The sequence below is a fragment of the Xyrauchen texanus genome, chromosome 26 (genome assembly GCF_025860055.1).
Source record: "Xyrauchen texanus isolate HMW12.3.18 chromosome 26, RBS_HiC_50CHRs, whole genome shotgun sequence".
Lineage (NCBI taxonomy): Eukaryota > Metazoa > Chordata > Actinopteri > Cypriniformes > Catostomidae > Xyrauchen > Xyrauchen texanus.
The window spans coordinates 35,706,509-35,722,756 of NC_068301.1; the positions used below are offsets into that span (position 1 = coordinate 35,706,509).

Here is a 16,248-nt window from a genome sequence, read left to right on the forward strand (position 1 = left end):
AAAAACATTTCAAATAATCGACCAGGTAGGCACATTGATTGGCCAAAGCCGTTAATCTCAAAATGCCCAAATATCGGCTGATTAATCGGCCTGTCACTAATTGTGTGTTACAGGCCATATCAGGAGCAGTTCTTTATTGAACTATCCACCTAAAGTCATTCTCTCTGCTCTATTTGGCTGAAGACCTTTAGAAGTGTGATCTACACATATTGCCCTCCCATCTGATCAGACCTTCTCTGCATGAAGTCTTAAAGACTTTTCTTCCAACTTCTTTTTTGTTTTTGTTTTTTTGTACCAGCTCTTCTGAGGGGGTCTGAATGGGAACACTATTGCTGTCATCATCCCTAACTTGTGTCTGTCACCACAACAATGAAAGTAACCATTGGGATTTCAAAAGTGCTGCTTTGATGGGTCTGGCTGATGGATCGAAATCAGTTCAGCAGCTAGGAATTGTCCTGTTAGCTTGATTTCCTCACTCTACCGTCATTGTAGTCCATAACATTCTTCGAATGGGATTGGAAGAATATTTTATTACAGGATGGTCACATATAATTGTCTGTTGATCATCCCATGTAGATTTCTGAATGTGAAGATTGAAGATCAGTTTTACATCTGTGCATCTCCTACGTTTATTAGATTCATTGAGGTGTGTGCTGCACAAAGCCTTTTTCATTTGCTCCAAATCTTCAGAATTCTATAAACATTTGTATAAACATCTTGAGTGGTGATTTTTATCTGTTACTGTCATGCAGTCCTGCTCAGATTAGTAGAGTGTGTTTTTGACTTAAAAAGTCATCCGTCCTTGAAATCCTGTGTTGTCACTGGTGGTAGTTGTCTGAATTTATAGCTTTGATATTCCTCAACCTAGTGAGGTTTAATTGAGAATTGAGGGAGTACTGCTCTCTCCTTCAGTGATTTCTTTACTCTAAAAGAATTTGCTGCTTAAATTGCAGTTGAGAAGATGAGACTTGTGAGGATGGAATCTCATTTAAAGAGCATCTGTTTGCAGAGAAAATCAGGGAACAGATGAGGTGAAAATATTGTGTTCGGAACGGCATGTTTTTAACCTCATTTACCTAATTTAATCCCAATTTACTCTTGTTTTCATTCTTCTCCCACTTTTTTGCAAGTCCATTTATGTTCTTTAAAATAAGCTTCAGTTTCTTTTGTGCAGAATATAGTCTTATTTTGTATTTATTTAGGCCTACTTATTTATTTTTGTGAAATTTGACCCAAGCATTTCTTCATGAGTTTTCACTATAGTGTAGCACTCTCAATTTTACACATTTTACAGTATTTAAATATGTTACACAGACTTCCATAGGGTTTTCCACCCAGATTCAGTGCTGGCTTAGCTATAGTGTACAGACTAGGATTCTCATGAATCGCAATCTGCATTTGAACGAACCTGTTTTCGGTTCTTAAAATCGCAATAGCAGTCTTTTCCACATGCTGCTCTTGGCTGGATAACTGGTAGCTTTAACAAACTAAACAGTAGGTAATGCATTCTAATCATACTGTGAAGACCAGTAATTCAAGTAGTTTTATGTTACCTTTGACGACAATTTTTCAATTTCTGAATGTTTACTTGAATACTTGATAATGCTGTTAAAGATTTTGTTGTATTTTTTTCCATGGATTTCTTTATAATTTGAATTTTATGAGAATATAGATTGTATTTTGTTTCTTTTTATCTTTGTATACTTTTACAATTTTACAACTACTACTCAAATTAGTTTGCCTAGTATTTGGTTTGAGTATAAAGATTGGGATTGAGAATGGTCAAATTGCTTTCATATGGAAGCAAAATGGACATTCTAACTGAAATACACCCAAATTAATGGTAATCGAAATTGCAATCAAATCTAGAGCTTGGAATTTATCATTGGATATGGAAATCAGTATTGATACTAGGGCTAAAAGTGCGAGATGCGATTGGTCTACGATGACGTCATCTGAACGTGCAGCCATCGGAACTCCCACTGCCCAAAAAACTTGAGTCTGCGCTGAACTTGAGACTGAGAGGAAAGGTTCATGGAAAAATACAATAATTAAAACCCATCCTTTTGATATACTCTTATCATAAAATACAAACAATAAATGTTGTTTTGATGCCCTCTTGAAGCGAATGATTGCTGATGTACATCTTTATGTAAATTTAGAGATCTTATTCCACATAGGGCTGTCAATTGAGCAGAAAAACTAATTTCACGTTTTTACTTTAAATATTTTCAAAATTAGAATAATATTTTAAAGTCAGCTGATTCTTAAACTGACGTTGTTTCTTTAGTACACAAGAGGGCACATAATTTAACCATGCAACACCATGATATTATTGCAAAGAACATTCCTATCCTGGCCATTTAAAAAAAAAAAAAAAGCATTTCATTTTCAACTAATGTACATAAAATAAATAAGTAAACATTTTTTTTAGTCGGCCCATATTCTCCAAATGTTAAATCAAAACGCTTCAATAGACAGTTCACATGCTGTTAAACTTGAACTGATGCCGCAGGATACTACCTCAGACTCGAGCTTCATAATAACCGTGAAATCCCACATTCAGTACAGTTGTATGTAGGGTAGTGATATTCCCAGACAGCAGAGGTTTTCGGCTGAACTCGGTGGTGAAGCAGCTCAGAGTGAGCACAGGGGCTGTTCAAACAGATGGAACCGAACGCAAGGATCTCGAGACACACATTTCCAAGTTGAACATCTTTCCTGACAAAGCATTTAAAACTCATTGCTTAATCTGAGAAAACTCCACCTACTGTAAGGGGCTGTTCACACCGAACGCTTTTGTAACCATCCATTTGTTTTTCTATGTAAACGCACGCTAGATGAACAGCTTTGTTTTTGTTTATTCAGCGTCTCGTGCAGGAGTGCTGTTTTTAATATGCTGTGTCTAATTAAAAAAACTTCAAAAAGCATCTTGAGACACCTGCTTTCTGTTAAACTGTATTTGTTGTGTTTTGTCTGGCCTTTTTTAGCACAAGAATGTAATCAATCTGAAGTCATCATCAGTTCTTGGTACACCTCCAAAATTTGAATGCACAGTTTTAGCTCCAATGTGCATTTTTGTTCTTAAATTCAAAGAATATTCAAAATTAAATGTAAATTTGACAGCCCTAGTTCCACATGCCTGTTCAGAGTAGGAAAGGGTGGTCTGCTCTTACTGGACCAACGTACTCATCAGTGAAGTGTCTTTTGTATTACCGTGTATTGGTGTTTTGGCAGAACAATACAGAACTGTGCTGTGGGCCTGGACCATGTATCCGGGTAGAGGAGGATTTAATTAGCAGCAGTTGTTTATCGTCCGTACCCAATCCATCTGTCTAACTCTGTAGAGCCGGCACTTTCTGTGCCAGCATGCTTCACTCCAACAGCCGACCTTTAAAACAAACACGCACACACACGTCCGGAACAGTCCACACCCACTTCCCCAACAGACAGTGAGACATTCCACCCGGTGTAACCTCTCTGCCAAGAGTGCTTGGCTTTCCTCTATGCAGATTAGCCATGTGCTAATTGCAGTTATTTATTTTTTTTCCTTTTTGGAAAGAGAGTTAGAGAGGAAGGAAAAAAAGCCAGAGACAAGTTTCCTCGAGCCATTGATTGGTGGATGAGGAAGAGGAGGGGTTGAGAGAGGTGACCTGATATAAAGTGTATCTGAACCTGAACATATTTGTTTTGTTAGATAATGGCTTAATGAAACTTTGAATGTGGGTATTAAGTCAACATAAAATGAAACTTATTGTGAACAATTCATCAGTGCACATTTTTACAAAGAATACAATTTGTCGTCTTAAGCTTTCATCAAAATGTAGCCTAATAACTTGCTCCGCCTTTGAAACGCTTGTGTATTTGTATTTGCTAGCACACAGTTATATTACAGTTGTGAACTGATGTGGATTATATGACAAGTTTTTCATTAAACAAACATGAACTATAAACAAAAAAATTCCAAAAAACAATATTACAATTGTTGGTACAATAATTGTATTGATATTCACAATATTGCTTAAAATTATATCGCCAGCAAAATCATATTGATAATATTATGAATATCGCACAGCCCTTACCTCAAGCGATTTAATTGTGCCTTTAAAATCTATGCTAAATGTAATGTCGGTCAACATTAATAAAACAAATCTTATAGCAATTATAATATTCCAGATGGATTAAATCAAGCCTTGCTGTATTTATTTCATGTTGAATATCTCGTTTCACTCAGAAATATGTCACATTACAAAAGCAACCTGGGTAGCGAATGCCATTTCATGTTGACTTTTATTTCTTCAAGGTCTTATTTTTAGGGACTCTCAGTGGTGATTTCAGGAGGAAATCCCCTGACTGGGCCATTGTTATTGTTGCTGTTAACTAGTACCATTCATTAAAAAAACGAAAGGGAAACACTTGGCCTTATGCGAATAATCCTACTGCGGGGAATTCTTAAATTCCCCTCAGGGATCAATAAAGTATGTCTGTGTATTTAAAAGTGAGAGACAGCAAGATATGGTGCTGCTTATCTTTGACCTTGCCTGAGGATAAATGAAAAGCACCTCTTTTCTGAACAACTGTCATTCTCTCTCACCGTCACTTCCAGTCCTCTTTCTCACACTTAAGGGCACCCTGGGGTAATTCATGCACATAATACTGCGTGAACGCAACATCAGCGTTTTTCAGGCTGAATGCAGGAACATGCGTACGACTGCATGTTTACCACTGTCTCTGGGAGAATGAGGTTATAGCTGTGTATTTATTGCCTGAAATCTTGATTTGTGGGCCAATCATTCAAGGCAGCATTCAAATTTGAATGTTAATATAGTCTTCACTGAATGTATGCTTGGCATTAAATGTTATTCCAACCACATAAAATCCAAAGGATTTAAATGAAAACGGTTATCAGAAATTGTATGTTAAACATAATCTAGGGGGACACTTTTTGGTTACCAGATTGTAATTGCTTTTGCTCATATTTGGGGTTAGGGGTTTGTTTCAGTTCATTAAGCCAATGGCTAGAAAAATACTTTACACATGTACACAGCTGGCTTTGCCAATGCATTGACCAAGCGCGGCCTGGTTGAACATGCTTAACGTACATTCTTGCTTTACTGTGATGCAAACAAACCTCAGTACTCAAGGGGCGTGATAAAGTTACCATCAAAAATCAATACCATTAAACTGGATTTGTTAGTATTCAGCTAAGTTGCTAAAAATATTTTGACTTTTACTTATTTGCTCAGCAATATTCTCCTCGAACTGTTGCTCTGTCTGAACCGTAGTTTACTAGAAAATGAAAACTCACCACAGAAGCAGACAGTTCACGCAGTCAACTATTGTGTCCCTTGCGGCAGCGTTGAGAAATACAACACACATTTGCGTTGGTATGAATCGCTGTTTGACACATTTTTGGAACACAACAAAGCACAAAATCTCGCACCATATTTGTGCGGTAGAAGTGTGCTATTATGTCTCTTGTCGATCAGAATTATGTTTTTCACCTGGCAGACAACAAAAAGAAAAAAAATCACGTAAACTTATATTGAAGGCGGGACTTGAGCCATCTCAAGGGAGTAGAATATCATAAGAATTTTTTTGGTGGGCCTTTTTGATGTTTTGGGTTTGCTAGTAAGCGAAACCCAAAACACCCTAGCAACCACATTGCAATGTGCAAACCACTTAGAACACCTTAGCAACTGCACAGCAATGCCCTGCAACACATTACATTGTAGAAAGTACCTTCCATTCTTCTGGAATTAAGGCCAATGTATACTTTGTGTAAGCCCGTTGCGGATCCCTCCGCGCACTGTATGTATGACGGAAATTGCATCATCAGCACAGCCACGCGTTTTGACTGTTCCTCGTCTGTGCGCATCATCAGCGCCAGCGCTAGCCATTTGGTGGGTTTCCATCCAACTATTTTTATGTGCATTTTGAAATTGGACATTAGAAATCCTGAATGAAAACGCTTGATCTAAATTTGCTTAAAATGTAATACGCTAAGAGGAGGTGGATTTTCTAGAGTTTCCATTAGTTAAAATGCACATATAGGTGATAAACGTTTTATTCACAAAACGATGACGTGTTTTGACCATTCGTGCATGTGTTATGAGTGTGTCATAGCTTGATGTAACTAGCCCACCGAAAGGTCCAACCTTGGCACACTATTGTTTGAACATGGAACATTCGGAAGTGTTTAACCCACAGCTGGTTGATAAAGTGGGTCCTCACAATACACCAGAACAGTTTTGAGAGTGGCCACTCCCTGCTATGCGGAGACTGGCAGTATGTGGGCATCGCAGCTATTTCAGCCCATATTATATCAGATATTACACTTATTCTGTGGTGTAATTGACCATAACTATGAATTAAATCAAAATGACAAACCATTTACTTTCACTTACAATGAAACTCAATGTGTATCCACATTGTCATATGAACAACCAGTCAGTGACTGCACTGCCTAATTGAAGTCTTAAAGCTTTAACCATTGTTTTTTATTCAATGACATCATTCGCAATGCTTCATGGGATTGTAGTCCATGCCAGTAAGACGGTAAGTACACAGCCTTGTACCTTTTGTTAGATTTTCAAATACTTTTTTGCCTCAAGTTAATGGTGTTGTGATTTACCTTGGAGCTTGTTGGTTTGGTTCATGGCTTACAACTCTTATGAAGAATTTTTAAAAAAATTAATGGGAAAATACTTCCGGAACCTAGATGGCTGAAAAGGTGGGCAGCCACTGTTGTGCTCTATTGTGTATCATTGCATCATCAATGTCTCGTAATTATTTATGAGACTGTGTGACCTTATCCAACGAGAAGGCACCATCTCATGATTATTCATGACACCACGTGACATTCTTGTAAGACCAGTGCTTCAAACACTACAGTGTGTGTGTTGATACAGGGTCAAGTCTTCAAGACTGCAGGGCTTCCCCGCGATGCTGACAGAAGGACAGGCTTTCAATCAATGGTGAAACTTTTAAAATGTTCGTGCGACACACATTTATTATGTGAGTTTCAAGCTATGCGGTGAGGTGGACTGGGGCTTGTTTCGTTTACATTGACTGTTTTATCTGCAAACGCTATCGATTCCATCCTTAATGTGGGTGTGACGATCCAAGCACTTATATTTGTAATTCAACGTCTTTGAAATACGTGTCAAAAGTTATATATTAAAAAAAAAAAGTATTCACATATTTTTAGTTCAGAATAATTGGCTTGGCATTTATTTGACCATGAAATAACATATAAAAATTACTAGTGTGATTCTGTGTAATCTTATAAATCCGTGTAAAATTTCTTTGCGCATTTTGTTATGAGCATTTTGGGAAAATCTTTTTTGGTGTTAACTTAATTAGTGAAATAAAGCGGAGTGATTGGATCAGACAGTTGTTGTGTTCTCTCCACCCTTCTCCCCTCGCTCGGCTGCTGACCATGCCCACTTTTCCTTGCATTTTTTGAAACTGTTGTGAGAACTCAACTGTGCTGAATCCGGGGGTTTCATGACCCTTTAAGTACAAAATGACACAACACAGTTCTTATTTTATTTTGAGTTGAACATGACAAAGCCAAAACTTGCACATCAGTAAGATGAAGTAAATTACTGCTGTCTTTTGAATTACTTAAAAAAACTGTCTAGGAATGCACAATTATTAGTATCGTATACATTATTTTATAATAATCAAAGCTATCTGTTGTTTTAAATGGGAAGGTTTTAGTTGTTACGCATCATGTTAGGCTTTTTGGATGCTTTGTAAGAACCAAAACTTTCTACACTGCAAAATGTGAGACGTTGCTCACTCTTTTGCAGCGTACACATCTTTGTTGATTTATAATGGGAGTGGGTTTGTTTTGTCTGCTTGCAGTGTCACTTACATGTTACATTACTGCTCTTCTGTTTAAGCCTCTTAGAACAAACTTGAAAGTGATTCCAGTACCCCTATAAATCTTTTTTTTTTTTTTTTTGCCCTAGCTGATGTTTGGGTTACAATCCAGTCACCTTACACATTTGTTTCCTCTTGTCTGTTTTCAAAAGGGAAATTCTCTGTTCATGCAGCCTCCAGCTGCTGGCACTCAGGACGGCCTGGCAGATTGAAGCACTGCTTTCATTCTCATTTATTAAGTGCCAACTTCCCCTCCCTTCACCCTCTTTGGTTTTGAAGGATATGGTTCTATTTTTGATTTTGTGTTTTGTTTCTTTGCTTTCCTCTGGCTGTGCAGTGGCATTGCATTTGTTTTATTCATAACAACTGAAACAAGCCTCTATCACTGTGATGTGTAGTCATTACGGGGGTGGGGGGGTATTGGTATTAGTAAATCACCATAGTTTAACCACGGTGTTTGTACAAAATTAACATGGTTACTGTCATGGTTGCAGTACCATAGTAAAATCAAGGTTACTATATGGCTACTACAGTGTTACTACATAAAACCTTGCTTAATTTTATCAAAACCATGATTTCTTCTAAGAAAACAATGGTGACAACAGTCATTGTTACTTCATATTACTATAGAAAAACCTAAGTAAAAAACAAAATGATAAAACTTTCTCTCAATACTAACTCAACATTTTAACTTAATGCCTGCATTATTATAAGTGTATTTCAAACTCAACTCAACGTATATTCAACGTTCAGAATCTGTACATCACTATAGAAGAAATAAACTTGTTGTTAAAATTAGAGGTCGACCGATATTGGTTTTTTCAGGCCGATGCCGATCTTTTGAAATCCGGGTCGGCCGATGGCCGATTAATGCTGCCGATTTATTTTGGCCGATATTTGGCCGATATGTGCTTGTTTTTAACCTCTTATTTGAACCTTTTATTTGAAAGATAAAATGTAACACACATAATTACTTAAGATAGACAAAATTTCTCAACAAATACACTTATTGAACACTTGACCAATCTGCACTTGTACACTTAAAATTAAAAATGTATAATGTAAAAACATAATGTATAACAAATATATTAAATAAACAAAGCAGGTGTTACGAACTGCTCCGAGACACGAAGGTTGAGATCCAAATGCAGCTTTAATTAAGGGGCAATCCAGACACGTAATCCAATATTCAGAGCATCCAAGAGAAGCACAGGCATAACTAGGGATGGGAATCGTTAAGGTTTTAATGGTATTACTACTCTTACCGATACTGCGTATCGATCCGGTACTTTAACGGTATTCTTAACGGTTCTTTTTGTTTTATATATATATATATATATATTACACAAATATAAACGTTATATAGGCACAGTGATTTAATTTCAGGAAGGTCTACTAACATTACTGTTCAGGTGTGGTCTAAAAAGAAATCTAATAAAGTAATCAATTGTAAAATAACACTGCATAGTTTATCATAGATAGATTAATGCTTATTAATGCAGAAGTTATTCATTCAAGAGCTGTAAGTGATTTTCTCTTTGCCTTTTGTTGTTTGATTCGCAGTAATGGCTCAATCGTCACATGTTTATTAGACAGCTTCCCCTTTAAGACCGAGTTCAGATCTAATAGGCTCCTGATGCAGCATATTTTCTCCCAACTATTTCCATAACTACGTCCATTTTAGACATAAACTGTGTTTAAGTGAATCTCCAAGCCGGTCGTTTTGACATATTTTTGTGTATAGTTGATCGTTTAGACGTGCACATGAAACCCAAAGTAGCCTATACTTTGCTTGTCTCTTTGCGGTCTGTATCGGAGCGCGCGCCGCCTTGGGAATGGTATCTCTTGCGCTCTTTTTATTATTAAACGCGTCCCGCAATTTAGCAACAGTAGCATTTTACAACAATCACCGATCGTGCTGATTCTGATGTTAAGTTTGAGTTTTAGGGAGAAATGTCAGTGCACCGCTGTGAAGGGAAGGAAGTTGTGCTAGACAGAATGCGGCTTATGTATAAATATTCTTTTTATAATCTTTGGAAGGCGAAATCTAAAATAAAATCAGACTAATAATCACAGATCTAAACCAGGCTACATTTGAATGTTTAGTTCTGTCACTCATTAAGCTGTGCTCGTGTTGGGCTCGTTTTGTGCTCGCTGTGGCACCGCGTGAGCGAGTTCTCTCTCTCTCTCTCTCTCTCTCTCTCTCTCTCTCACTGCTCAATAGCTAAATCTGCATCTCAGACAAATGGTTTCTATCTATTATTATACATAGCTAAATTGCATCACAGACAAATGGTTTCATATTATTATTATACATAGAAATGGCTGGTATGGTAGAAATGGTATTTTCTTAATTTCTCCAGTACCGACAGCAGAACCGATAACGTCCGAGCTTACCAAAGCCAGTCCTTCAATAGCCTATACTGCGTTGGTATATTTTTATTACTTATTTATCTGCATTGAGTGACAACCCTCTCTAATATAAGACAAACAAACAGAACAAATAAAAGTCTCAGATTCACTGTCTGTAATTGCAAAATTCTTGCTTACTTATTGTGACATGATAGCAACCCTTCTGCTGTGATAACGCAACTTCAACTACGCTATCAATATCCAAAGTAGCCGAACGTCACGTCAACTATCGCGTTTGTCACGTTTTTTTCTTGAAGTTGGCAGTAACATATCAAAAGTTTTTAATTAAATCTAAAGATGTTATACAAATTTAACCCTTACTGTTTTCTCCAAGGTATTTAGCTCCTTCCTTAGGCACTGGATGAGGTCTGCTCACTCTGCTGGAAAATGATTCTAGGGGCAGTGTGCGTCGAACACGTGTTCCACAACAACACTAGGCTGCCCATAGATGCGCCTGCCTAATAATGGGCTTGATATGTGTGGATATTGGCCGATGCCGATTATGTAAAAAATACAATAAATCGGCCGATTAATCGGTCGACCTGTAGTTAAAATGAATACGAGAATGGATGTCGGAATGTGACATGAGTATTTGAATCATACAGGGAAATCCCACATCTTAATCAACGGAGTAAGGGCTTCATGAAAGTTTTCATGTCTGTCTGAACTAGCAACGAGTGCCGTTTTAAAGACTGAAGAGATTGTGTCTGTGTGCAGTTTCAGGCTCACCTATATATCCTCGTTATTTCTGCTGAAATTACCCTAATCAAATATTAATGTGTTACCAGTATATGGCACTTGCGTCGAGCAATGTCTGCAAACAGTGCCTGTTTTATAAAAGTTTTTTGACCATCACTGTTGTAATTGACTGCATAAAGAAAAAAATCCCAGACAGGAGACTTAAGGCACTTTTCCACTGCACGTTACGATTCGACTTGCCTCGACTCGCTTTACTTTTCAGAGCTTGCATTTCCACTGCAGTTTAGTGCCGCATCAATGTGGGTGGGATTATAGGCTGATCGTCATAGTTGCACCGCCTCTACTGCCGTGACATCTTAAACACAACACAAACATAAACAATAAGGTGACCGCTAGCTGTTAGCTACTAGCTCATTTTGCTGCATAAAGCGGTTGTAGCATGGTGATTTTACACAAGTCTTGGCCTGGTTGTTTTAGAAGCAAGCTTTCAGTAGCTGCTCAACTAAATAAAGTGAAGCTTTCAGGCAGAGTATAGAGTTAACGTAACAAAATGTATAATCCTCAATCGTGGAGTCCAGGGCACTCTCCCTCCCATTGCTTGCCGGTAAAGATAGTGTCCATTTGGTCAAACCACTTCCACGTTTCCTTGATGGTTCTGTAATCACTTTATCAGTTTTTTTACCTTTTCCCTTCACTGTTGGTAGGTCCGGTGGTAGCCGTGTGCGGCCGACAGCTGAAACATTTCCTGAGAGACTTTTTAGTTTCAATAACGAGTGGACTGTCTGCACCTAATTTATTGACCACGGCGTGCTTTTGCGCACAGTCGCCACTTTTTTTTTAACATTTTTTACATTACTTTTTTTTACTTTTTTTACATTTTCCACCAAGTCAGCGGGTCCTCTTCCCCATCAATGGACATTTCCTGCAGGTACATGGTCATTTCTGCCTCGACTTTTTGCTCATCAGTGAGTTAAAATAACGAAATGATAGTTTTTAAGTGGAAAATAGTATTTATGTTAAGAGATATATTAAAATAAATAGTGCACAATGCTCTTCTTAAGTGAAAGCTAAAAAAAAAAAAATGCTTCGTGTCGTGCAACCTACTGATAAAGCGCCGACGAGTCATTAGTTGGGATGGTAAAATAACGAAATTATAAATTTTTTATATAATTAATTATACCCCCCCCCCCTACTAGCGGGTTGATGTCATAAGTCGGAAATCCAGTGACGCTGGTAGTGACTATTCTCCCTGGCCAATCAGTGATCTGCATGATTTTGATGTCACATTTAGTATTGACTCTGCTCGCTTTGAACCTCGACCGAGGTGGTACTAAAAAAGTATCAGATACCAGATCAAAACCCCAATAAAGTGAGCAGAGTTGAGTCGAGATGTACCGTGCAGTTGAAAAGCCCCATATAATGACGTAGGGGCTTTTTTCTCTTTCGGCTTGTTTTCTCTGCTTGCCATTTTGCCAACTTAACACGTGCAGAACTGTGATGTCATCAACTGATTTGACATACTAACAGTTAATGGGACAGCTGCTCTCTGTAGAAAGTTGACCCACATGAAACACCGGTGTAGTGTGTCCATCTACAGAGCCATACAGGTGCATTACAACTGTGCATGTCTATTTAGCACTTTATTTTCTTTGCCAAACTGTATGATCCAGATGCGTTATTAAACTACAGATGAACCCCAGAACAAATGCTTACCAAACCGTACAGTTAGTTTTTTACCGAGAACCATTACACACCTAATAGCTATCAATTTACTTAAGGATGGTTAAGTGAATGCTTTCAGAAAATTAATCCAGATGGTTTGTGTGAAGCTGGCTGAATATTGTTGGATGCCAAAGCATATTGAAGACTTTTTTCTGAAAATGGCCACTTCTATTAAAATTAATAGGAGAAATTGCAATGCCCAATGGATGTAGAAATGAACTCCAGCCTTACAGGAAAAAGAGCCAATGACATTTTAGATACAGACATCACCTGTCAATCAACTCGAGAATGCGCATGCACAGCTATACAAGCCCGGAATGTTTTTTATTTTTTTTTATGTAATCTGAGGTAAAGAAGCACCATTTATGAGACCAGTGTTGTCAGATTTTTACTGCTGATTTAAAATGTTCTTTGATCGTAATCTTGACCAAACGTAATTGAGATTTCGATGTTCACCCATTCAAGTAGATGGAAGCTGCACTTTCATGACTTGAAATAGCTTCACAAAAGTGTTCCTAAGATGGCCGCCAGTGGACTGACTTGCTAGAAAGAATTTGAAAATTCAGCTGTAAAGATGAAAAGTCAGCATATCAAAACTGACCACATTTATTTTCTTGACACATGTTCCTGGTCTTATTGGGCCTCAATCTTTCATCGAAATGAAATTTAAAGTGAATGTAATTTAAAACTTGCTCTACATCGGAAACAACTTTTTCGAATGATGCCACCAATTTCTCTTCAAGCTCACCCTTCCATTTTGTTTGGTAACATCCAATTATGATTCAATCAGTTCCCTACAAATAATGTGCGCTTTCACTTGGGAAAAACAGAAGATTACAAAAGTAAACTAGGTAACAAATGCTGTTGGATTTGGACTTGAATTCACACCTTCTCTCTTTCTCTTTTTAGCCACCTGGCCCCATGGACCAGGTGGGAAAGATTCGAGGGCCACACTATGCTCCAGGAAACCCCTACACTCAGCAGCAGGGGCCTACCCAGGTCACCCAGCAGGGAACGTCCTACCTAGGACAGGGTTATGGACCTCCAGGACCTCAGAGGTACCCATTGGGCATGCAGGGACGAACTCCTGGAGGCGTGAGTGGAATGCAGTATGGACAACAGGTCAGCCTAAAGTTGCCATATAGTGCTGATTTGAATAAATTGCACTGTATCGTCATTTTCCATGTACATAATATCACCATCCAAATTTTTTATCTGAAAATGGCAGAACGGCTACAAAAAACAATATCTAATTTAAATACAATAGAAAGTTTTATTCTAACAGTTTTCAGATCAATTTATGTCAGCATGTTTTTGATCTGGCAGTTTGAGCATTTTGAAAATGTCAGCTGGACCATTTCACATTTGGAAAGATGGAAAAGGTTGGATTCATCAGTAGAATATACAATGTTTCAGAAAATGTTGAAACATGTTGTGTGGGATTTATTTAGGATCATCAGCACTTGCTACACATGAAATGCACTTGCATGAATTGCAAGTGCATTCACAATCTTGTGATCAATGTTACAATGAATTATGTCGTTAAATGCTGACGAATCTGTTTTTATATAATGTGATGCAATGCAGTTTAATATACTCTTATTGCTATAACTGACTTTTCGATAATATTGGCTTGTATGTATATTAAAAAGTGGTCTTGTTGTTCATTTCTAGAAATCCTAGCTTTAGCTAACCCCAACCCTTACTGAAAGGTTTAAAGGTCAAGGATGTGACACAATGTTTTTTTTTTGGTCCAGATCTAGCTATTAAATCATCTATTATAATGCTCCAAACTGTGACTAAAATGGTTGCAAATGCAACCAAAAAATAATTAATTGTGACCAAAAAGAATTAATTGTGGCATTAATTTAAAATCTAGTCGCCATTGGCGACAGTTGAGAACAATTCCCTGTTCATCTGTGGTTCTGTCAGATATCATCTTGTGAGATACTGAATGACATATTTCGAGTGTACATCAGTGTGTCTTTTGCTGCTTTTTAACCTTTCAGTTGAGATGAGCTCGCTGCACGCAACAAAGCGCTAGCCATAAAGTCCAATTCACATGAAGATACATATGCACAATATGAGTTTTTTGGAAATTAATTAGTAAATGGTGTTTTAAACAATCCAGTAAGTTACAAAAACTTTTTTGATTATTGTAGAGCAGGGGTGTCCAAACTTATTGTACTGGGGCCAGATGCATAAGGTGTTGCGGGCCACACAGTTGTAGGAGTCATAATTATAATAATGAAAAGGCTTGATACCACTATTGCAGCATCTTTATATGGTATGCTTTATATAATGCAAGTTTGAATCACGTTTTGTGTTGAGGATATTTCTCTCACTAAGAACGCTTGTAATAGAACAGTGATCCAGGGTCAGAAATTAAGGGGTGCCCATAAAAAACAAAACAAATTTTTTTAAATGTAGTTTACTTTAAGAGTAGCATTATACACTGTAGCACAAAATATGTTTTGAATAAAATAATGACACAGTGCATTTTATATGTTTAGAAAAAATGTCCTCATACACAAAGATTTGCCTTAAAATGATATCCATAGGGCAATTATTGTCCTCTTTATGGAAAAGTAAATTTCCGACAATGCAGTAATGTAATTTGTTATACTGGGTAAGATCTTGCCCTTGGATTTTTTATTTTTATTTTCTTTTTTTTTTTACATTTATTATTATTTTTCTTTATTACTTAATAGGTCCTCTTGGTGGCGCGGTTTCTCACCTCAATCCAATTGGTGGAGGACAAGTCTCCGTTGCCTCCACTTCTGAGACAGTCAAGCTGCGCAACTTATCACGTGGCTCTTTGTGCATGACACCGTGGAGAGTGAGAACCCCTAATCACAACCACAAGGAGGTTACATCATGTGACTCTACCCTTCCTAGCAACTGGGCCAATTTGGTTGCTTAGGAGACCTGGCTGGAGTCACTCAGCACACCCTGGTTTCGAACTCACGACTCCAGGGGTGGTAGTCCGCGTCAATACTCACTGAGATACCCAGGCCCCCTTGGATTTTGCGTTTACATTTTTTGACATCCATTCAGTGTCACTGCAAAGCACAAACTGCATTGGATGTGATGTATAACAGTAATCAGAATATGTTACATTTTCCTGCTATGGCATGATTTAAGGAAATACTCTTTATTTATTAGTAATCCAATCATAGTTTCTGTTATTTTGTTATTTTAATTCGTTCAAAATGATTGTGCTCTCTTTATTTGGTTGATACACAAGTGTGAGCTGAGCGTGCGCAGTACAAGCAGAGATGCGAGTGTTTTAAATGCTCTCTCTTATGTCCTTGCTCTCAAATGGCACTGAAAAGTGTGTTTCAATGAAACATAAAAAAGAACCGATTCACAATTAATAATCTTCCCAGCTCGCAGTGGACATTCTAGGAGAGTGTGCTCTGCTCGTGCCTCTGTGCATGCTCAATAAACTCTTTGCAGCCGGTCGCGCTGCACAACGGCAGCTCTACTCAGTTGTTCGATGTGTGGTATCAGGACATTTTATTG

General features: G+C 37.7%; 1 protein-coding gene across 4 annotated transcripts in view; it reads left to right on the forward strand.

Moving 5' to 3' along the window:
• LOC127619953 (AT-rich interactive domain-containing protein 1A-like) overlaps window positions 1-16,248 on the forward strand; it is a 91,079-nt gene that overhangs the window by 19,411 nt on the left and 55,420 nt on the right. For 3 of the 4 annotated variants that reach the window (XM_052092992.1, XM_052092993.1, XM_052092994.1), the window contains exon 2: window positions 13,633-13,845. The exons of the other annotated variant lie outside the window; for it this stretch is intronic. In XM_052092992.1, coding sequence (XP_051948952.1) covers window positions 13,633-13,845 — 213 coding nt within the window. The remainder of the gene's footprint in view (window positions 1-13,632; window positions 13,846-16,248) is intronic. 4 annotated transcript variants of the gene reach the window in all.